Source organism: Lutra lutra, chromosome X, assembly GCF_902655055.1.
Source record: "Lutra lutra chromosome X, mLutLut1.2, whole genome shotgun sequence".
Classification (NCBI taxonomy): Eukaryota; Metazoa; Chordata; class Mammalia; order Carnivora; family Mustelidae; genus Lutra; species Lutra lutra.
The window spans coordinates 23,484,543-23,509,649 of NC_062296.1; the positions used below are offsets into that span (position 1 = coordinate 23,484,543).

The 25,107-nt window shown below is 37.3% G+C and overlaps 1 protein-coding gene across 6 annotated transcripts in view; it reads left to right on the forward strand.

Annotated features, from left to right (window-relative positions):
• TENM1 (teneurin transmembrane protein 1) overlaps positions 1-25,107 on the forward strand; it is a 785,443-nt gene that overhangs the window by 287,082 nt on the left and 473,254 nt on the right. For 5 of the 6 annotated variants that reach the window (XM_047716031.1, XM_047716030.1, XM_047716033.1 and 2 more), the window contains 2 exons: positions 17,659-17,919; positions 19,561-19,617. In XM_047716031.1, the coding sequence (XP_047571987.1) occupies positions 17,659-17,919; positions 19,561-19,617 (318 nt within the window). The remainder of the gene's footprint in view (positions 1-17,658; positions 17,920-19,560; positions 19,618-25,107) is intronic. The other variant, XM_047716035.1, reaches the window with a different exon arrangement.

Below are 25,107 nucleotides of genomic sequence, written 5' to 3' on the forward strand. Positions count from 1 at the left end.
AAATACTAGAAGAAGTACAGCATTGCTGGAGCAAGAGAATAAGAGGCCAGAGTAAGAGGAGATAAGGAACCAGATCATCTACGGCTTTGTTTGGCATATTAAGGATTTTGGTATTTTTCCTAAATGTAGCTGGGAAATATTAAAAGGGTGTGATGTGATTAGTTTTATCACACCTTTGATGGCTATGCAGAGACTGAATTAGAGGGGAATGGGATTAGAAACAAAGAGACCACTTAGGTTATTGCAGTCATCTAGGCTAGATATTATTGCAAGTGGAAAAGGAAAGAATGAGATAGATTCAAAGTGTAATTTTGAGTTAAAAATGGCAGGATTTAGTGTGTGGGATATGGGCAGGTGAATCCTAGGTTTTTGGCTTTGTGCAAACTAGTGGATGGTTGTTGCATTCACTGAAAGGTCATGCCAAGAGGAGGATCAGATTTGGAGACAGTGATAATCATCTTAGTGTTGGACCTTTTCATTGTATTTGAGGTGCCTTTCAAACATCCAAGTTAGATGGCAGATGAACAGTTGGGTATTAAAATCTGGATCACAGTATAAGAGTCTAAACTCTTCCCTCTGCTCATTCAAACACTACCTATTAAATCCTAGCTTAATCTACTACTGCCATGAGATGTCACTGAGTTAGTTTTCCCATTCTGAGCTTCCTTCCTAGTGCTTGTTGCCTAGACTACTCCTTAGGCTCCAGTTATATACTGTGCCATGTGTATGTAAATCTGTCTTGTTTCCATAATCAGAAAAGAAAATTTTTAAGTAGGCTCCACATCCAGTGTGGAACCCAATGCAGGGCTTGAACTCATGACCCTGAGATCAAGACCTGAGCTGAGATCAAGAGTAGGACACTTAACCAACTGAGCCATCCAGGCACCCCAGAAATCTAGCTTTTTGAAATTTGAGACCATGTTAGATTAAGCTATCCCTCACTAACATCACCAGTTATACATAGAGTTAGAGTTCATTTTACTTGGAACAGAGTGAATGCATATCCTTTCTGCTACTAAGCAGTAGATAGAAACAAAAGGTGTTAAATACAGATGACCGGGATTTGAATTCTGACTTCACTAGAAATGGTGGCCATAGTCAAGTGGCTTAACTGCTTCAGGGTCACAGTTTCCTTAGTAGTTGATTTAGAATATTAATCCCTGCCTCCAAGAATTATTGTGAGGATTAAATGCAAAATTGTTAGGATTAAATGCATAATTGTTAGGATTAAATGCATAATGTATGAGAAGTATATAGCATAGTTTATGGCACATAGTAAGCACTAGATATGTACTAATAGTTGTTATTGTTATCATTATTGTTGTTGTTGTTGTTGTTATAGGTCTCAGAAGCTACCAAAATTTACTGACATCCAGTGGCTAGGGAAAGATGACAAATTAGTGAAAACAAAAGCACATGCCTGCTCTTCCATGCTTTTTTCTAAAATAGGATTTCTTGTCATTCTGTAGTTTGCAGATCAGACATCAATTTGTCTCCTTTATCTCTGGCTGAACTTTGGCCCCTAGTTTTAGAGACATTCTAGTGGAGTCAGTTTGTTTCTTATGTTTTACGAAGCATAAATTAAGGTGTGGCTGAAAATCACAATGTAGGCGTTGTGTGCACATGTGGATATATTACATACATAGGTACCTGTTTAACCATTTTTATTAAGAAGATCCATTTCTGATGATGTGTGCCATGTATTGGTCACTGTATTGCTGACAAGTAAGAAGAAATCATTCATTTGCAAGGAGAGAAGCATATTAACTCTTAAAACTAGTAAGGGGTACTTTTAGCAAATTACTTCGCCTGGTTGCTTTAATTGTGCCCTTGTCACCCTACACGAATGTATCTGAACACTAAGTAGCTTTCTGTCACCTTGCTAAGAGAACTAGGATATTTCTTTTTTAACATGAATAGCCTTGGGAGAGAGTGTGGACTTTTTTCTTTATTTGTATTAAATATTTATTTGTGGAATCATATTGGGAAGTATATGGTAGATGTAAGTTGCTACTTCCACTTATAAAAATCCAGAATATCTTTTAAATGACTGGTAGCAGTAAGAAAAAAATTTACAATAAATGTTCTTCCAACTTTAATCCTCGCATGCTTTACCTACGAGCCCGATTTTATACTTAAATTATTCTACTAATTCTTATTGTTAAGGGCTTTTTTATTGAAATGTGGCTTTGGAATCTAGTGGTATTTTTAATCTACTGGTAGACAATATGTATTTCAGTTTCATATGTGAATAATTAGAATTCAAAATGGCCTTTCCAGTTAGTTTTCTTTTCACACCTCTCCTAAGGCCAATTTGAATTTTATGTAGGTTAAGAAATAAAACTGATTTCCTAGATGAATGAAAGTTATCTTTCTATAATTTTAGCCTAATGCTAAAATTAAATTGTTCACAAATGGACTGTTTTAAATAACCCTGCCCAGACTTGAAATTCTTATGGCAAATATTATTTGGCATTTATATAGGATACCCTATTCAGAATGGGCTTTTATTTATTGATTATATATCATGAAGTGGAACAGTGATATGCTTATAATTTTATAGATTAAATTGTGGAGTAATTCAATTTTTCTTTTCCTCCCTCCTAGCAAGACCAAATCACTGAAGACTGCCTTCCTCCTTTCTCCCCTACCCTCAAGATTATTTTCAGCTCCCAAGTATTTAGCCAGAAATCTTCTGGGAAGCAAAGTGAATGCATATATAAGGGCCAAACGCAGCATATTTTAGCATAGCTTCCCAGGGTCCTCAACTCCCCTAGTAGAGGATGCAAAGGGGACATCATTTTCACATAGTAAATTGCACTTGTTACAAGAAACTAAATTCCTGGGTGTTACTGCTTTCATATACTCAAGGTTTAACAGAGGCTCTGGCAGGACCCTGAATTAATACCCAAATAAAATACGTAGATAATAATGCACAAATTAATATGCAGATAAAAATCTGTGTGATTCTGATGCCAAGTTTAATCTGACCTCCGTTATTACAAATTTATTCCAGCTAGAATATGAGCTCCATTGATGGCGAGGGTCTTTGTTTGGTTCATTGTGTTTTCTCTGGTATTTGGAACACTGCCTGTCACATTATATGGCTCATAAATATTTGCCCAACAATTAATTTCTTTATATTCTGGATTAAAACTCAGAGCTCTAGAATTTTCAGGCTGCTTTGTAGATTTCTGAAAAATTCTTAAAACTTGGTTGTGTATAGATGAATGATTCTGGAGTCCTTACGTATAGAAACAGTAAGCCGCATGGGATATAATTTGAAACAAGTAAGTTCCAGTTCCTTAGCATGGCATGTAAGGCCCTTTGTAAACTGGCTCCTCTACCCACATACCTGTAGTATAGGAACAGGGAATTATTTGCTATTCTTTGAATTCACCATTTCCTTGCATGTATCTTTGCCTTTTAACACAGAGATTCTCTCTGCCAGAAATGCTTTTACCACCTTTTTAAGATGGTGAAAGGGATGTTTACCACCAGAGGCATATTCATTCTTTAAGATGTAGCGCAAACTGGGGGCGCCTGGGTGGCTCAGTGGGTTAAGCCTCTGCCTTCCGCTCAGGTCATGGTCTCAGGGTCGTGGGATCGAGCCCCACATCGGGCTCTCTGCTCAGCAGAGAGCCTGCTTCCCTTCCTCTCTCTCTCTGCCTGCCTCTCTGCCTACTTGTGATCTCTGTCTGTCAAATAACTAAATCAAATCTTTAAAAAAAAAAAAAAGATGTAGCGCAAAGTATCATCTGTTCTCTGAAGCCATTCTCATCTTTCAAGCTGGATGAGTCCTCACTTCCCTTAGAATCCGTAGTCCTCTGTGTACAGATTTGTCCTGGCACTTACCTCCTGGTTTTGTCGTCATTTCAATGTGTGCAGTAGATTGTCAGTCCTTCCAAGGCAGAGAAAAGTCTTTTTTTCCCCCTTTTTCTCATCTGCCTGGATCCTACCATAGTGCCTACTGCACAGGAGGTGCTTAACAAGTGCTAACTGAGTCACTTCTAAACTGCGTGTGTGAAAAGTAAGGGTGTAAGTGTTCTGTTTAAAATGATACTGTACAGTGCCTGGGTGGCTCAGTCGGTTGAGCATCTGCCTTTGGCTGGTGTCATGATCCCAGGGTCCCAGGATTAAGTCCTGCCTTGGTCTCCCTGCTCAGCGGGGAGTCTGCTTCTCCCTCTGCCCCTCCCCTCATGCTGCTCTCATGCTATCTCTTACTCTTTCTCTCTCAAATAAATAAAATCTTAAAAAAATGATACTACTATGTAATTTTGTGTGGGTTTAGAAAGAGTAAGTATACTAAACCCAGCTTAGATTTATCAGATTTGCTAGCACAGTGCTGCCCTTTGAGACAATTGGCTGAAAAAAGGAACATTTGAACAAAAAAGGAGAATTAAAAAATGGTGGGAGGGTTCTAGATAAGGAAGTGAAAGTATGGAGATTAAAATACTGGATGCTGGATATGGAGTGGGAGAGGTTAAAGGACAAGTAAACGGACAGAAGGAACTGAGTTACCTTAGGATCCTGTCTAGATGTTTTTTCAAGAGTGTATGAGTGTGTGAGCTGTCACTCATTTGCTTAATGACTGAATGAAAAAAGTTAAATTTATCCTGTAAAATTTAAACGGGTTATGTATTATAAATGGCTCCCTGAGGTCATCATAAGCCTCTTGAAACTTAACAAATCTTGCTGTGTCCCCCGTGAAAAATTAAGGAGCCATAAAGTTGAACCCTCTTTGGATTTGGTTGCGTGAACTTCCCCTAGACCTGCTGTGAAGGAACACTTGGGAACGTTGCTGGGTGCCCGGGTGAAGCCATTGTTCCGGAGCAGGAATCAGGTGGCAGCTTTCATTCACCTGCGTTCTGAAGTACATTCTGTAAATAAACACGTGGTGAAAAAAAAAAAAAAAAAGAATCCTGTCTAGGACAAACCTTGGAACTAGTGAAAGCCAGCAACTGTGTCCAAAGTGAATGTCCGGCCAAACAGACGTTTTGTCAATGTAACATCACATCTCTGCTTGGCTGTTTTTTTGGAGTGCTTTGTCCCCCGAGATGATGATTTGGGGATTGAGTGGAGACAACTGTTCAGTCATTGTGTAGACTTGAATTGTATGTTAGTAATGTCCTTGAACAATCCTCATAGATTATTTGATCTGCAAATCTTTCTAAAAGCTATAAAATGAGCATGATTGCATTCATGTTTATAAATTGTCCATTGTTTCTTAAGTGCCTGAAATGTTCATTTACTTATTCGGGTTAAATGTTCTGAGCAACATGAATAAGGAATTGGGCCATATAAGTTTCCAATTCAAAAGCATTAATGTTATTGTTGCTGTTTATATTTGTTTTCTAGCTTTAAGAGGTTTTGAAAAACGCATTTTGTGGAACTTGCCTGCAGTATTAGCACTAAATGATAGCTAAAGAGAAGCATGCTTTTATGTAATTTCATACCTCCTTGATAAATTTAAAATAAAGATAACTCCTCCTCAACATTTAATCAGAAACTGTAGGATATTTTCAACTCGAAGGCTTTCTCTGAACGCTGTGATACATGTAAAATTCTTTGTGTATATCACAGATTTAGGCTCAGTCTATTTAGCCTGAGATGATAACACTACCTTGCAAACAGGAAATGCCCCCAATTTTGATCTGATTGTCTCTGATGGCGGGGTGATAATGTGCTGAAGTAATATTCCAACACACAAGTCCCAATGAATAATACTCATCTCATCTTTGTTAATGTTGTTAAATAATTTCAAAACTCTCCTTAAGGCAGCTGCTGTGAACTAGGGAGCTAAACACAGGAGAGGCCAACGTTTTCTTTTATTTGTCTGCCTGTAGACACAGATGTTGTTTGTGTTGTCTAGAAACACAGAATATGCTCTAAAATATCATTGTTATTTTCAGTTAATCAAAGTGACATGATGCTGGTGAAGTGAATCCATAAGAATTAGTACCAAGTGGATAATACTTCAAAAGGAGGTATAAAAATACATTAAGTCATACAAGAACTAATGAGCTAATATATGTACAGCTTAAGGGTCTCTTTTTTTATACTGTCAGTGACAAAGGAAATGCCCATTGTCTCCCAGCTGCCATATCCCTCAAAGTATTTTGGCGGCTGGCTGTGAAAATCCAGATGGAAACAGCAGCAAGCTGAGTGAGACCTGGGAGGCGAGAAGCAGGAAGTTCTTTCACCAGCCACACACACATTGCACAAATGAGAACGAGGCTGTTAATTTGAATGTGCTACTTATTACTTCATAATGCTGTCTGAGGTGATTAGGATTCTGTTAAAATTGTTCTGAGTTCACTTTGCCAATTGGTATCTGTGTGGCCTTTGGACAGTTTACTTAATCTCTCTTTGAGGCTTAGTAGCTTTTTTAAAAAAAATATATATAAATAGAGCATGGAGCACTGGGTGTGGTGCAAAAACAATGAATACTGTTACACTGAAAAGAAATAAAAAATTAAAAAATATATATAGAGAGAGAGATAATAATAACCTTTCTTGGGGGCACCTCGGTGGCACAGTCAGTTAAGTGACCGACTCTTAGATTTGGCTCAGAGACATGTGATTGAGCCCTACGTTGGGCTCCACACTCAGCATGGAGCCTGCTTAGAGTCTCTCTCTCCCTCTACCTTTGCCTGCCCCCACCCCACTTGCTCTCTCTTTCTTTCTCTCAAATAAATAAATTTTTTTTAAAAATCTTCAAAAAATAATAGCCTTTCTCACAAGGCATACTGTGAGGATTAAATCAAATAATGTATGTTTTGGGGTCTGGTCAATAGAAGATGCTAAATTCGTGTTTGGATGTACTTTCTTTCTTTCTTTTTTAATGTGTAAAACTGCATATTCCTTGGTAGCTTGACCTCCATTCACTTGTGCTCTAGCACTGGACAATGTGTGCTTTGAAATTAGAACTAGTAGTCCAAGTGGCTTAGTCTAAAACCTTGTACTTTGTCAGGTTATGAGTGAATTTCCAGGTAACCAAGGTAGATTAATTTCCCAATTTCCACAGTAAATAGAGAATGACCTTACTTTCTAAATGTAAGTTTGTACTGGTAGGACTATAATGTAATCACACTCTCAAAAATAATTCTATCATTTCAGATCAACTATACTTCAGAATAAGGTCAACAATGGCCCAGATTACTAGAGTGTTTGGCTACAATGCTGCTGTCTCTATATAATAAGCCATGCAGCCATTGACTATATAATATATGTATATACATGCTACTAAAGAGCTTTTTGCAGAAATTAGTGGTAAACAATGGTAATATCACTAACCTCTCATTGTTGAGAAGTAGATTTTCAGAGTTGTTTAAAGAGTAGGGCTGCATTTGCACTAAATTAACCAGATCCTCTCATCTTAGTCTTTGAAACAGATGACATGCATTTGGTCAGAATGATTAGCCAGGATCATGAGAGAAATCTGTAGCTATAGAATAAAACAAAAGCAGGTAGCTTGCTAGATGGGAATGGCAAATGTGTGTCACAGGTATGTAGACTACCTGCTTTATCATGGTACTTTATTGCTCAGCCCAGATTGGCCCAGAAATCCTTCATGCCACATTAGGATCAAACCTAATTTGTTGATCATGTGTATATCAGTTTATAATGAGCATTTTGGAATTTCATTGTCTAGAATTGAAGCCCTTGTGATTCCACTGGAGTGAAGACAAAATGGCAGACAAGTCAAGAGAAACTCATCTATCATTTCACTCATTCGTGGCAGTTTCTGAACACAGATCGATTTTTTAGTGTTATCAATCATGTTACTTTGTTCCATTGTTTCCAGTGTTCAACTGGGACATTTAAATTAAGCAGAAAATATTCTTATTTCCTACTCCCATTTTCTGAAAACTTGCTTATCAAGGTACAATATACAATAAATTGCCTATTTGTAGTGGGCAATTTGGCAAATTTTGATAAATATATAGACCTATGAAAATATCAAGACAGTCATTATAGTGAACATATTTATCACCTCCCAAAAGTTTCCTCTTGCTCCTTTATAATGCTTTTCTCTTTGCCACTACCTATCCACCCCACTCCCAGGCACCCACTGATCTGCTTTCTGTCATTAGGATTAGTTTGCATTTTACATAAATGGCTGACGTACCATGGCTCAAGTTACAATTTTTCCATTTATGATGGTGTGAATGCAGTATGCATTTAGTAGAAATGGTACTTGGAATTTTGAATTTTGATCTTTTCCTAGGCTACTGATAAAGGCTAAGAAACTCTATCATGATGCTGAGCCAGAGCTCCCAGGCAGTCGTGCAATTACCAGGGTCAACAACTAGTACACTGACAACCCATACAACCATTCTGCTTTTCACTTTTAGTACAGTACTTAAAAAATTACATGAGATATTCAACACTTTATTATAAAATAGACTTTGTATTAGATGATTTCGCCCAACTGTAGGCTCCTGTAAGTGTTCTAAGAACACTGAAGGTGCGCTAGGCTAAGTAAGCTATGATGGTCACTCAGTTAGGTATATTACATGCATTTTCTACTTCCAGTATTTTCAACTCACAGTGGGTTTATCAGAATGTGCTCAATGCCCATGAGTCGTTAGATATTTTTTCACTCCAGCTGTTGGGAACAGGGACTATTTCCAGCCCTGTTTTAGACTCAAAGTTGTTTCCTTTAATCCTTTTAGGTGGTTTGTTGTTCAATCTCAGGTGATTTTCTTCCATGCTTGTGCCAGTCAGGACTCCAGTGACTAATGGAGGTTTGGAGTGGGGGAGCTCTGCAGGTCTCTGGAGTTCTCTTTCTATGTAGCTCTCTCTGGTTTGGCACTTCTGTACTGCAAATTCTAGCTGTCTTGGCTTTCTCAGACAACCAGGTCCATCTCCTTAACTTAGAGAGGCTGCTGGGATCCAACTATGTTCTTCCTCCCTGTGCTGAGCCCTGGAAAATCTTCGCAGACAGTAAACTGAGGCAATCATAGGGCTCATCTCATGCATTTCCTCTATCTCACGAATCACTGTCCTTTGTTGCCCAATGTCTAAAACACGTTCGTTTCTTATATTTTATCTGGGTTTTGTTGTTATTGTTTCAGGTAGGAGAATAAATTTGGTCCCTGTCATTCTATCTTGACTGGAAATCAAGAATTTAATGTTTTAACGTTTTAAATTGTCTAGAATTTAGTGTTTTCCCATAAATAGAATTCACATTCAGAAGTCCCTGATGTGTGTCCTAAGAGTTCTTTCCACAACCTTTGCTCATTTGGAGAGTTTCTTTTATATTCCTGAAAAAAACATTTCATGAAAACAGTCTTTCCGAGGAGCCACCTACTCATACTCTAGGACACTCTCCAGATTTGTTAAGATAGTAATTTCTATCTAGTAAATGGGATGAAACTGATGGATGAGAAGGATGAAAGATGTTTCCAGTCAAGCTAGCTGAAAGATTGTCTTTACCCAGGCTTTTACACTGGTTCTAAGAAGCTTCCCAGTTCTATACCCTGGGGTATATTTCGAAGAATTTTAATAGGGAGTCATTTCCCAATTCATTAAACCAAACAATATAGTGATGGCAGCTTCCTTTGTGATACTATTTCAGTCAGAAGACAATAGAGAGAACGTGTTCTCCATTACTCTGATACTGCTATAAATTGTTTTTCCTGATTCCACAGCCAGTGGGCTGCTGTCTCTCTCTTCTTGGCAAATCTGTGGAACATCTCTCATTTGAAATGCATAGCTGATTAACCAAAATAGCAATTTTTCAATTTGCAATAGTAGGCATTGTTTTATGGTAAGCAAAACTATCTCATATGCATTGGAATTATATTCACAAATTTAATCCTTTCAAGAGTGCTTCGCTATTAACTACTGACTTTAAAACTTTGGTATTTAATGATCAGTCCTTGACTAGAATTATTCTAGGGCCTGAGGGGATGACAAAACTACCTTATATTTATGTAGTCTTTAATAAATCATACAACGCTTTGTGGAAATTATCTCATTTGATTTTGAGAGATACCAATAAGTTTAGAAAACACTGTAGGAAGTCTGGAGGTCTGATTTAGTAGGTAATACAGATGATACACACATAGACAAAAAAGAAATATACAGTCAGGTATAAAAATATATAGTAAAGATTAGAAATGCTGTGGATGAGGGGAAGATTATTGAAAGAAGGGAGGAGAAAGTTGGAGAATTCTTTGTGAAGGTTCCAACACAGGCTGGATATTAGGAATAAGAATAGTGAAAAACCAGAGAGTGGGGAGGTATTGCAGGAAGCCGGCACAGTATGTCCAGAGATACACAGGCAAAGGAGAATGGGGCATCTTTGAAAGATGGTAAGAAGAACCCCCTAAAAGAGCAGAATGTAGTTTATTCGGTAGTTTTTGTTGTTGTTGTTTTGTTGTTGTTTTTAATAAACAGTGACTCCAGTGCACAATTCTATCTTGGTATCTTTACTCATTCATCACAAAATAAATGCTTACAGATTAGTGTAGAATGTTACAGAAGTCACACTGTTTGCTTTTCTAAGTATGGTTTGAAGCATTCACAAGTGTTTTTTGTGGTCACTTAACACTTTAGCTCACCCGTCTCGCTTCTGTAAATGGACTTGTGCCACAGATTAATGCCATTTAAAATTCACATGCACACGCACATTAAACAAACAGCTTCACATGCTTCGTGAACATAATGAAAATGCAAAAGTATACCTGAAAGACCACAGTGGTCAATAAGAATTCAGGATTCGAAGTGTTATGAACAGTCAGAAAATTGGACCAACAAAGGTAAGAAATGAGAAATTTTTAGGGCCATTGAGCACCATGCATTTTCAGTGTTCAGTAGCCCTGAAAATTTCTCATTTAGGCCAGGAAGTTTCTGTCTCATTCGAAATGTTGAAATAAAGGGAACATGCACAGGCTCTCATTGATCTAAATTTCTGTTGAAGTGCAGGACCTCCCACCATCTTTTCTAGTCCCTGATTATTTTTCCAGACTCTTGTTATGAAGGCTATAGAGCAAGCCTCACATTTTTCACTGTGGTGGGAACTGCTGTGTGTTAGTGTCAGAGCGAGTTCGCCCATCTTCTGTGAGCACACTCTTAACTGCGTCCTGCACCGACGTGAATACTAGTTCAAGGAAATAGAAGTTGCTTCTTTCCATAGTAAATGTCCTTCCTTCTTAGCTTGCTGAAGGTTGTTCTCCTAGCTCTCTATGATTGAAGTCCCTTTTGATTCCTTCCAGGTTCCTACCTCAACTCCCTTCCTTTTGACTTTCTGTTACAATTCTGTATCCTTCTTTGGTTTGAGCCATTTTGACAGATTTGCAACTCAGTGTACTCCCAAGAGCGTCCTTTTTGGCATTAACATGGTCTGTTAACTATTTTCTGGGTTGACTCCAGTTAGCCAATATTGGCCAAAAGCATGAACATTTCTACTTCAGGCTTTTAACTCTGCCCAGGTTTTTTTTTTTTTTTTTTTGTGCTTGTCACTATACTGACAGATGGAGAAATCTTGAAAATTAAATAGGGCATAATTGGTAGATCCTGAGTACCCAGATAATGGGTACATTTGAAACCATGAGTGGGGAGATTAGGCTTAGGAAGCTTTGCTGTTTTCTTTAAGTCCTCTGATAACCACAGGCCCCAGATGTACATGTGGGAGCACTCTGTCTCTCACTGCTGTGCCCCAGAAAAGACTGATAAGCCCTCAGCAGAAAAATAAAGGTCATGTCTGGGTGGTGTGCCTTTATTACTTTGTTGTTATTTGGACCTTTAACAAAGCTCTCTGTGGAACTTGCCAAAGGACATGACGTGGTCCTGTTAACTCACTCTGCTCAGTGCCTCGTACAGTACTGTGCATTCGATACAGCTTTTTCTTGAAGTAAGAGAAGAGGAAATTAAATTGGGCTAATTTTCTAAGACTAAGAGGAATCAGAGAAGTCTATTTTGTTTTGTTTCCTTGACTTGAAATTGAGTGGGTGTTCAGTGGAGCTGTGTTTAAGTAAACTTACATGAACTTGTTTGTTTGACAATTTGATAGCATTTTATATTCAACCCACTACACTGAGAAATACAAAATGGTACCCAACAGTGAAAATTATTTGTGTTCTTTCTGGTGTTGCTCACTTCTTTCCCTCCTTCCCCCCTTTCCTTCCTTCCTTCCTTCCTTTCCTTCCTTCCCTTCTTCCTCTCTTGCTTAAGATTGTAATAACTCATTATATTTTTCCCTAGAGCTGGTAATGAATTATTAGTGGGTCAGTGATACTTTTTAATTGTGTGACTTTTTATTCATCATGCTATAGAGTACAGTTTGATAGCCATGTTTATAAACTGACAATTTTATGTTTGATGAATAATTATTTATTCAGTTGATTTTATTATGTTATTTACTTTACATACTCTATCACTACTCTTGCAATTCACAATGAATACCTAAGCTGTATCAATACTTTAATATTGCAAGTCTTATAATCATGGCACAAGATCTTATTTAGCTCTCATGTGTGATTATCCTTCACAATAGAACTGTGAATAGCACCTTGATTTACAAAACCACTAATTCTTTCCCCATTTGTAAATATTAACCATTCCACATTTTGCAATAACAGGGCAAGCTATAATTACAGAATTTTAGAACAAGCGAGTTACCTAGAGATCAATGTCCAGGTAGACCTGAATATTTTACAAGTGGGGAAACTGAGGCCCCAAGATATTGAGTGACTTATCCAAAAACAGCATGGCTAATTAGAAACACCTGCTTTTGCATGTAGTCCATAAGGCTTCTTATGAGTCACAGTAATTAAAGCTAATAATTTTATTCCCCTCCCTCTTCCTTACTTTGGAAATGGACTACACTCTTCAGAAGTTATATCACAAATTATTCATGTCATGTGTAAGATCAATCATGCTTTTTGGCCTCCAATTATCTATTTGGAGTGTGATGCCATAAAGCTCCCTTTTCAGAGGAATTTTGGATGGGTGGAATTTTAAGGAAAATAAAATCTTGAGCTTATTGAACTCAAAATGGCATTTCTAGAAAAATGCTGATAGAGATAACTATGACTTTCCCTTTCAAGTTTTGATAAATGGCTTCTCCAGGCTGAACACCTGAAGATCAATCCCTTGATTCAGAGAGAAAATTCCATAGTTCATTTTACTGGGCACTTTATAGCATTTAAAAAATATATTAATTTATTAGCATTAATAGTGGCCTAAAGTGATCCTTTGTGCCAGATCCACTCAACTTAGTCTCATAATCCCCAGCTACAGAATGTTCCCTTAGATGCTGAAAGTTCACTAATAATCAGTGTCATTCTTTGTTTCCCTCCTACAATTAGCTTTCAGCTGTTTATGTTCCTAGGGAAAAAAGTGCTCCCTAGAGAATCACAGAGAAGTCATGCATCAGTTAGCCCTGATTGCTTGTTGACTTAGATAGAAAGCAAGACAGCATTTTGACTACCGTTTTATTCATGTTACATGTACTTTCTTCCACAAGGAGGAAAAGAGTAGGGCCTGCTTCTAAGTCAAGACCTGTGGCTCCACCTATGAAAATTAACTGAGTCTCTGGTCTCCTCACTGTCCAATTTCCTGGTGGTATAAAATCCACTAAAAGAATTTTATAGAGGTATAATTCAAGTACAATAAACTACACACACTTAAAGTGTACAACTGATAAACTTTGGCATGTATACACATGTGAAACTATTGTCACAATCAAGACAGCAGACATATTTCCTTGTGCACCTTTGTCCTATACTTCTCCCTCACTCTCTCCCCCAGGAAACTGCTGATCTATTCTTTGTCATTATAGATGGGTTTGCATTTTCTAGAATTTTGTTTAAATGGAAGCATACATGTAGACATGCTGTTGATCTTCTTTCCCATAGCATAATTATTTTGAGGTCCATGTGTCTTGCCATGTATCAGTAGTTCATTCATTGTTAGGACTGAGTAGTATTCCATGCATCCTGTGTGTATAGCTCTACCACAGGTAGTTTATCCTTTCAGCTCTTCGTGGATACTTGGGTTGTGTCTTTTTAAAAAAGTTACTATGAATAAACCTTATGAACAACCTTGAATATAATTTTGTTTGGACAAAAGTTTTCATTTCTTTAGGATAGGTATCCAGGAATACGTTGATCTCCTGTTAAGGATTGCTTTACCTTTTTAGGAAATGGGCAAATTGTTTTCCAAAGTGGTTGTACCATTTTACTTTCTCACTAGCAGTGTATATGGTTGCTCCACATCCTTGTCAACACTTGGTGTGGTCAGAAGTTTTATTGGCCATTATGGTTAGGACTGTAGTGATATCTCACTGCAGTTTTAGATGACTAATGATGTGGAGCATCTTTTCAGTTGCTTATTTGGTTGTTTGCATACCTTTTTTGTGAGGCATTTTTTCAAATCTTTTACCCCTTTAAAAATTGGATTTCAACTGTATTGATTTGCTCATATTTTGCCTCTTACAAGACTGAAAAAAAGGTTTTCATTATAATAAAATTTAAATACATATTTGTGAAGCCCCAAGTACTTCATTCACTTGGCAACATCTGTATCTGCTTATTCTTGAATTATAATTTCTTATGATACCAGTCTATCTTTTTAAATCTTAGATATCCTAAGAGTGTACTGTCATTTCTCTTATGGTTAGGTTTGGTAAGAGTACACCTATAATAAATCCAATTGAACTTCATCTTCTCTAGGGAATATATAGTATTTTAGGTAACAAGGTTATATGTGCAAGGCTAAAAACAACCACTTAAGGTGCATTGTAAGTGCTTTATAGAAAATGCATCCTATGGGAATTTTGAACACCACCGAGACTTTTGTGTATTTAAGGAAATAATTCACAGTGGTAACGTTGATTTTAAGAAAGGGAAGTGTTCAAATCCTTTACTGGAAATAAGGGAAACTTTTTCTTTTCTTTCTCTCCTTTTATTTTTGTTTGAACATTAAAAAAACAACTGATAAGCTTACTTGGATTGTTACTTTTTCTAATTATGTATCAACAAGGGAAGTGTATTTTTATCAGTTTGTATTTAATTACAGAATTTGTAGTTTAATCTTTGTGTTCAGATCAGACTATTGTTCTAATGGAAATCTTACGTGATTTTTTTTATCATATTACACCACATTTCCTTAAAAGGGAACAAATCCATGTTCAGATTTCTTTTTGAATGGGAAATAAATCTCTTTAAGACAAAGAGGCATTCTTCTTACATTTGCCAGTGATCTTTATTTTTTAACCATATCTAGTATTTTATTATATAAAATGTCAAATTGGCTGTGTATTTATTTTTATTTGCTCATCCTTTTCCAGTGAATGTCTTTACCATGACTCAGATGCTCATATTGTAATCTTTGGAAAATAACATCTCAGTGTCATTGTATGAGTGAAAATAAATGCAAGGCTGTGCTTTTGAAAGTAAATTTCCTAATTAGTGCCCTGAATCCAGGGGAAATAAATGGGGACACTTCATAGCAATTCAATTCAAGCGCTTTCTTTCTTGTGTCTCCAAATAGAATTACAGCTGGTTGCTGCAGAATCTTTGGTAATGCCCCAGTAAAGTTGTTTTCTCACTTTGTCCCTTTTCCTGGCTCCCACTGACTTCAGGAAATATCCAGGGATGGAGTTTTGAAGGTGTGGTTCCTGGGCCAGGAGCATAGGCCTTACCTGGGAACTTGTTAGAAATGCAGATTCCCCAGTCTTCTGAATCAGAAACTGAAACTGGAGGGCAGGCACAGCAATCTGTATTTTAAGAAGCCTTCCAGGTGATTCTGAAACATGCTAAAGTTTGGGAAGCATTGGTCTAGGGGAGTGAATGCAGGCCTGTATAAAATTCCTTTCCTGCAGCTTTAAGCTGACAGGTTCATGGTTAGGTTGCTGTAGCAACAATTGCACAGTAGGATTGGATAATGAAACATTGTGAAATTAAGAGGCGTGAATATTAACTGATCACAATATTCTAGATCACTAAGATTTATATTGGGCAAAATGGATTTTTGCTTTTAGCCCTATGTCATGGAGAAGCACAGTTTCCTGAGGTTATATGTTTGACAGGTAGAAAACATGTCTATTTTTAATTACTGCTTTGGAATTTAGACAAATTTCTGTGGAAAAACAGAATTACTCTTAGAAACATGCAGCACAGAAATCCTAAGTAATGAGCTTAACAGTGACTTATAACCCTGAGAAAATTAATTTATAATTGAATTATCCTAATACTTTATCGTAGCCTTCTCTGCCCACGATATCTGTTTCATAGAGCACAGTGCTGAGCACCTAATGGCTATTAAATAAGCATTAAGATTTGATTTGTTAAATCCTTTTTTGGCAATTATATGTCACATAAACAGCTATTTTTAAAACATATTCATATTCTGCACTCTTCTATCTAATGTATGGTCTGTCTATATAAATTCTAACACTTTCTGTAGTCAAAGGATTGAATTCATTTTAGGGTTTGCATTTTATTGATATGTGCTAAGGATTAGATGCACTCAGTTAAGCTTCTTCCCAGCCAAATGACATACCCTGTCTCTGATGTCAGTCTGAGAAAATCCTATATAGTGTACAACATCCCTGGATTACCTTATCTAAGTATTACATGGACATTTCAGATGATATATCTTGGCATGTGGTCATTTTTCATTAACTTATTAGGGGCTGTTAAAGCATTTTTCCCCCTTTCTGACACCTTGCCATAATTGAATGCAAAATTGACTGTAAGACTGAATGCCTGATATACATGCAGTAAGTGGATGGGGTTTCACCAGTGTCTAGCGGACACCGTGCCCAGATGGGTATTTTAGGAAAAAGGGATCTGTTACTACCTGCCATGGGCAATAAACAAATGATACCTACACTTTGGACCTTATTTTCCTCAGTGGTAAAAAGAGGGGATTCATTACATCATCTGTAATATCCTAAGCATTATATGGATCTAAGACTTGGGGGGAAAGGGTGGGGGGAATCCAAACTGTGAAGCTCTGCTAAGGTGTAATATACAATTGAATATTTTTTATGTATTTGTTAAAATGAATGAATGAAATGAATGAATGAAACAGAATCATTAGCCTCAGGTAGGCCTCAAACTCCTTTGGAGACTATGGAGAATAATGATATTAAACACTCATAGTTTCAGGTGGTTAAGCTAATGTGTTTTGGGAAACATACTTTAGAGAAGTATGTTTAAATATGTAACATTTTTCCCCAGATTTTTCACATTGAATTATTTATTCTTAACCCTAATGTGTATGAAATACTTAGGAAAGCCAATAATTTTATTATTTTAAGCATAGGTGTGCTCTACAGATCATATATATTCTTCCTAGAAGAGAAATATCTTTTAAAGGACAGCTTTCTACACTTTATACTCGTCTGCATTCACTTATTTCATTACATTTTGTGCAACCTAAAATTGTAGCTATAAAGCTATTTTGGGCATGCTTTTTCCAGAGCCTTGTAAGAATCAACAGGAGCATAATTTTAAGCTACAGAAGTGCAAAATAAGCACAGAATCCTAGCTACCATAAATAAAAAGGCCAGAATTCTAAGTTTGCAAAAACACGTAATTACTAGCGGGGAGGGGGCAGGGCGTAAGGATAAAAAGTAGAATTTTATCAGATCTTTCTTCCTATTTCTAAACTTTTCCTGTGAACTTCGTTTCTTCTCAGAGATGGAATTCTGTGAAACTCCTCACACTCTGTGTTCTGGATACCAGACAGACATGCATAGTGTTCCTCGGCATGGGTACCAGCTAGAGATGGGCTCTGATGTGGACACAGAGACCGAAGGTGCGGCCTCACCTGATCATGCTCTGAGAATGTGGATACGGGGGATGAAATCAGAGCATAGTTCCTGTTTGTCCAGCCGGGCCAACTCTGCACTGTCCTTGACTGATACAGACCATGAAAGGAAGTCGGATGGGGAGAATGGTAATAGAACTATCTATACTGTTTAAGTAAAACCCAGAGAAAATGCAGTTTTTAGCCTTTGATTTGTTTTTCTTCCCTCTGTCTGCTTATCTTTCATGTAATGTACAGCATAGAAATGCAGGTTAGTGGGTTCCCATGGACAAGGTATGTACCCAAGAATCTGGAAAATAGACACACTTATTTGTAACAATAGATAAAATGCTTTTTATTTCTGGTGATCCCCCAAAGGAAATAATCTCATGTCATCATCGATACTATGCATGTTGTATTTATTACTCACCTTTTATTTTCATCTTTATTTTCCGGTGCATTACTAGTGGTATTTATTACAGAAAGTATTCATTTCATGTATTTTGGCTTTATATCAACATATAAACAATGAGATGAATGACTGTATACCAAGCTTGTTCTGTATGTGCTTTCTGTTTTAATTCAGATTAACCTGTCAAATGTACAGACAGATTCAAATTAACCAGGTTAGACTGAAACAATAAAAAAAAACCCAAAAGGTAAATTAACTTCAGCCATTTGCCAGACACTAAGTAATAATACCAATATCATTAAATTACTATTATATATTCTCTTTTTAGAACTTTTAGAAACAGAAAAATTTTGTCTTTTTGAATTGGTGGGAAGAGGTTAATTTATTTTACTTCTGTCCCTACTGAAGAACAAAATCCAAAAGCACATTAATGCTTATTAAACACATTAGTCTGGGCTCTTCATTCTGTTTGTATAAACTTCATAGGTCCCATTACTGTGACCACAGGTCTCCTCTGTTAGCAGTGGCTAATTAGTGTTTTCTCAGGTGACAGAGAGGTAGCCAGCCACCCTATACCTACAGCTTTTTCTATTCTGTCCTCCTCTGCCTTGTTCAGCCCATAGGGGACCCTGGCCACAATGATATAATCAGGAATGACCATTTGCCCACTAGTTAGAATATAATTTCCTTTATGATAGACCATAACATTTTGGAATATCACCAAGTATGCTTGGAGTCTTCATTTTTTTTTTTTAGTTTATTTTCATGTACGTGTGTATGTATGTATTGCTGGCTTTGGCCAAGAGTGTAGGAGGTGAATTATGGAAATGAGAAGGGAACATAGGTGATCTATGTATGCATAGTCATATAAGTGAAAGAGCATTAAGATGGAAGTAATGAGACCTTGGATTGGTCTCTAAAGTTTTCTGGGCTTCAGCTGTGAAACAGGAAAAAAATGACCAAATTTATGTAAAAAGGGTGTTAGATGATCTACATCACTGAGACTTCTTGTTGTACCTCATGTTGATCTTGACATACGAAGTTATATAGCAGTTCACTGCATTAAAACATTAAAATGAAAGAAGTTTCTCCATGGATTTCCACCATTCTTCCACTTCCATAAGACTCTAGGTGTATGGGGTTTCTTTTGAGGTAATGGAGTAATTCACCAATATATTGGTGATGGTTGCAGAACTCTGTGAAAATACTAAATACTACTGAATTATACATTTTAAGAAGGTGAACATTATGATATGTGAATCATATTTCATTGAATCTGTTATTTAAAAAATACTACCAGATGAAGGGTAGGGATTAAAGATTGAGGAATCCCAGATACATTGGATAAGGATTAATTCTTAAAATGTTTAATATTACAGGTTTTAAATTCTCTCCTGTTTGTTGCGACATGGAGGCTCAAGCTGGGTCTACTCAAGGTAAGTGTATCCAAATATTTCCACTGATTATTTTTACCTCACCCCATCCCTGACACCCACCCCACAAAGTGGAACTCTGCCCCCCGACAAACAACACACAGGGCTGGTTATTTAACCTGTCAAAGATTAGTTCATTGGCTGTTTATTGGTTTGCATTTCTCTGGAAAACTTCATGTGTGTGTGTTGGTAGTGAAGAAGAGGTGAGGCAAGAGCTCCGGACAAGGACAAGATCTAAGCTGAGGAAACATTGATTTAGCATGGAGGTGTAGATCTTAAATCAAGATGAATTGCATTTGGCCTTATGATTTCCTACGTTATCTATGATTTTTTGCATGGCTGTAGTCATTAATTTAATTCAGATATTGTCGTAGCTTTACAACACCTAGCAAATGGCTTTGGTCTTTTCTTCAGATGCTCTGGCTTGGGTTTAGAATCCTGCTATATCCGTGTCATCAATTATAAATAGCACCTTCAATGAAAAAAATGTTGTTCATTCTTCCCTGTAAACCTCTGTTTATATTGTATCATTTTTTCAGTGAGGAGTATTGGTGTCCTTTTTACTTTTGTCTTCATTGCGCTCATTAGGTTTTGCCTCTTTTCCCGAGGCATGAAAGAAAGCAATATTTATAAATGATTTTGATGCAAATCAAACTTTTGAGGGGGAGGGGGAATCCTCATATCTGACCACGAGGCAATGACTCAAAATTGGAAGGTGGCAGGGGGAAAGGGATCAAAGAAAGATATATCAGAATGAGCTTTATTAAAATGCACATTCTCCTCCCCTCCCCCCCACCATGAGAACTGATGACTGGAGTGAGCCTCTATACTGTATCACTGTCTTATTCATTGGATGTATTAGAGACTTTCAAGAATGAAACTATTCAGTTTCATTTGACCCTCAGTCTAATCAACCATCTGTCTACCTTGGCCGTGTAATACTATTTACTGAGACAGAGCTGGAAGACACAGGAGTAAAGGACATGCATCCTTTATTTTCCTTGTAGGTTTATTTTCCTTATGGTTTATTTTAGGAACTGGATAGGATATCACAAAATTGGGATGGTCTGCTAAGGAAAACCAATGACTGAGTCTGCTAAAAACTCATCTTCACTGCAAGACTCTATTGGCCCAATAGGTACCTCCAAGAATGATTTCAACTTTTGAGAGGTAGTACAGCATAGTAATTATAAGTTTGGACTGTGGAGCCAGGGGACCTAGGTTTGAATCCCAGCTGTGTAACGCTGGGAAAGTTCTATAAAGTTTCTGTGCCCGAATTTCATCACCTGTAAAATAAGGATAATATTAATGTCTACCATGAGGGTTTTGTGATGATTGAATAAACTAATATATATAAAGATTTAGAATAATATTTGTAACATGTAAGTACAATTTGAGTGTTCACTATTATTATTGATCAGCACAACACAATTTAAAAACAACACTTTGTATCTTTACCTCATATGATCTTCTGATCACTCTGCAAAATAGATTCTCTTGTTATATTATATGTGAGTCAAGGAAGCAAAGAAATGGCTATTTAGAAAATAATCAGTTGCACTTAACTAGCGGGTTTCTGAATTGCAACTGATTATTTTCCAAATAGCCATTTCTTTCCTTCCTTGACTCACATATAATGTGAACTTAAACGACTTTTTCCTTCTTGGTGAGAGTTCTATACATCTTACTCTGACTCCTACTACTAATTTTCAATAAAGAGTATACAATTTAGAATCTTAATTTATGATCTATAGTATGATTTCACCAATTTGATTCTATAAACTTTCAATCGGTTATAACCAGGTGTGAGTGGTCTTCAACATTTCCCTAAGTTCTCACAGAGGAGGTTTGAGTTAAGATGAAAATATAAATGTTTTTTCTAAAAGCATATTAATTTGAAGAAATAGTTATTTTCAATGAATGGAACTTGATGTTTGTGTGCAAATGTTGCTATTCATTTCCCATTGATCTCATCCATTCATGGAAGGAGGCCTAGCAGGGCATCTTTTTCATTAATCTGACTTTGTATATACTATATTTGAAAAGAGTAAAATGGCATAAATTTTTAAGGTTTATGTATTTTACTGTCTCAGACTCCATGCCACCCCATCCCTGTGCCTCAGTTAGTGTCAGTGACTCTTTCACTTCTGTCCTCCTATACATTCTGATTTGGGGATTATTGGTGAAGCAGTGGCCAAAATATCATAGACCAGCTTAGGACAATTTAAGCCTCACTCCTATAAATGTGGGAGAAAAGTGAAGATTGGGGGAAATTGTTAATTTGGGTGAGTTATTCAACTGACACAGATTCTGAGACACGATTTCAAGGATGCTTTCAATTCTGTCCATCCTAGATTATGACTTGGATATCCTACTCATATTTCAAAATCATGTCTATAAGGACTTGTTTCTTTCATTTCATTAATTGGTTAAGCCTTTCAAAATGTTTATTTTTTCTCATTTTCGCAAATTCTATTTGGTTACCCTTAATTGAATTTAAGTCTCCGACATACTATAACCTTTCAGGGATTAAAATAAATAGCCATCCATTTTAACACTGATACTCTTGGACTGAGCTGCCTGAAGCAAAGGGGAGGGGAAGGAGAACATAGGGTAGCAGAAGGGAATCCAGATTTCTCAGCTTTCATAGGGTGATCAGAACACTAATGGAGTTTGTTTCCATTCCCTCAGATTTGTCCTAAGTCAATTGTCTATTAATGCTTAATGGTCTGTTTAGGAAAAATGCAGATTTACTCAAGTTAGCTTCATCCTGAGGCCTGTGAGCAGGACACTTTGCTATCAACCATACTTCTTTATTCATTTTTACCCCTTCACCATTCCCATTTCACCGTACTACCAACATTGCCCTGAGGAAAAAAATAAAACTGAGAGGCAATATATTTTTGTAGCTCTTCTTTGATCTTACAAGGATAGAAATGCTGGTGGGTCAAACCTCTGGTCCTCTAAAACACAGCTCTGCCTCTGACAGGTGATCCAGTGGGCATTTGTTAGAAGGATTCTGCAGTCCTACTTGAGCATCAACCTCAGCAACTAGGGTACCCCTCATAATTACATTTGACAATACCTCAGACTGGAGGAATAAACGATATGGGCAGCTAAATTTGGGTAATCAATTTCCAAGAATGTGTTTTTCACATATGGCCTAAATGAAACAGTTGGATTATAAAAAGTGAAAATGAAATTGCGTATCAAGAAGCTAAATGGAGAGAAACAAAGAAAAAGCATTTTAAACCTGTAACTAATAAAGTATACAGATGGTCCCCAATTTACAATGGTTTGACTTACATGCTTTTGACTTTATGGTGTGAGAAAGTAATACTCATTCAGTATTAATTCTACTTTGAATTTGAATTTTGATCTTTGCCTGGAGTAGTGATATGAGGTACAATCCTCTCGTGATGCTAGGCAGTGGCAATCACAGCCCCCAGTCAGCCACTTGATCACAAAGGTAAACAACCAATACACTTACACACATTCTGCACCGGTACACCCGTTCTGGGTTTTGTTGTTGTTGTTTTGTTTTGTTTTACTTTCAGTACAGTAGTCAACAAATTATGTGAGTTATTCAACACTGTATTATAAAATAGGCTTTCTTTAAGATGATTCTGCCCAACGGTAGGCTGATGTGAGTGTTCTGAGCAAGTTTAAGGTAGGCTAAGCTATGGTGCTCAGTAAGTTAGCTGTACTATGTGCATTTTCGATTTACAATATTTTCAACTTATGATGGGTTTATCAGGCCATAACCCCATGTAAGTCAAAGATGATCTGTAAATCATGAAAAAATTTATAGCTATATTCTTGTTTATAATGATATTCCTATGCAAGCCATATTTATTGAGCACCTACTCACTGCTAAGCTCTGTACTGGAGACTGGGGATATGGTAAAAGGTGAATAGTATAGAATCCCCAATCTCAAAGAACATACAGTCTAGTGTGAGGGATTGAGGCCCTGTTAGTTAGGATTATTCATTATCATTTATTACTGTTAATGCAGGGAACAGAAACCAACTTGACATAGCTTGAAGAAAAAACCACATTTATCTAAAAGAACCTGAGAATGCTTCATGGCACCAGGGCAAGAGTGACTAGACAACAGGAAGGAATTAGATCAGAAGACTTGCCTGGACTTTGCCTCTTGCTTCTGAATCCAGTTCCTTCCTGCCTGCCTCTGCAGGTTGATTTCCTCTAAATCTCCATTTTCAAGACACACCTAAAACTGCACACAATCCCTCAGTTTATGTATCTTCTGTTCAGGAGAGAAGTTGAAATTAACCTGATAATTTTCAGTGGCATTTCTTTTTTTAAAAAATTTTTAAAAAAAGATTTTATTTGTTTATTTGACAAAGAGAGAAAGATCACAAGTAGGCAGAGAGGTAGGAAGAAAGAGAGATAGAGAGAGAGGGGGAAGCAGGCTCCTTGCTGAGCAGAAAGCCTGATGCAGGGCTTGATCCCAGAGCCCTGAGATCATGACCTGAGCTGAGGGCAGAGGCTTAACCCACTGAGCCACCCAGGTGCCCTTCAGTGCCATTTCTAAATTCCAAGGAAGCAGGATAATTTTCCCAGCTTGAGTCAGATATCTGCCACAGGACCCATCAGCTACACCCAGGGAGTGAGGTCAGTAATACAAATGTTGCTTTGTGGGAACCCACCCATTGGGTTCTTAGAGCAATTCTCAATGCAGGACAGTCAGAGTCAAGTGGGCACATATACCCAAATGGGTCTATTAGAGAGGAGAAGGAGCTAATTTTAATATATTCCAATCAATACTGTGATAAAGATAGGTGCAGTTTGCTGTGAGAATGCAAGTGATCTCAAACCATTTATCACAGTAAAAATGGTTATATTAATGCAATCTAAATAAATTTTGCTCTCTATAGAGTATGTGGTTAGGAACATGGTCTATAGGGGTGCCTGGGTGGCTCAGTGGGTTAAAGCCTCTGCCTTCGGCTCAGGTCGTGATCCCAGGGTCCTGGGATCGAGCCCTGCATTGGGCTCTCTGCTCAGCAGGGAGCCGGCTTCCTCTCCCTCTGTCTGCCTCTCTGCCTACTTGTGATCTCTGTCTGTCAGATAAATGAATAAAATCTTTAAAAAAAAAAGAACATGGTTTATAGTATAAGGTAGACCTAGGTTTGTACTCTGGTTCAGCCATTTACCTGCTGCGTGTCCTTGAACAGATACCTAAAGCTCTCCAAGCCTGTTTCTTTGTCAAGTGGAGACATTACCTTTGCAGTTTTTTTGTGAGGATTAAGTGAGAAAATGAATATACTGCTCTTCACAATGTATCTGACATATGTTAAACACGCAGTCAGTGTTAGTGGTGGTTTTCTATCACTCAGGAAGAATTTATTATGTGCATAATCTGGGGTAGGTGCCTCCAGGTGAAGGCTTTCTTGGCAAGGATTAACCAGACCTGCCAAGTGACTTCTGAAATATCTAGTGTCCCAGGAAACTCTAGCCTAGGAGGGTCTGGC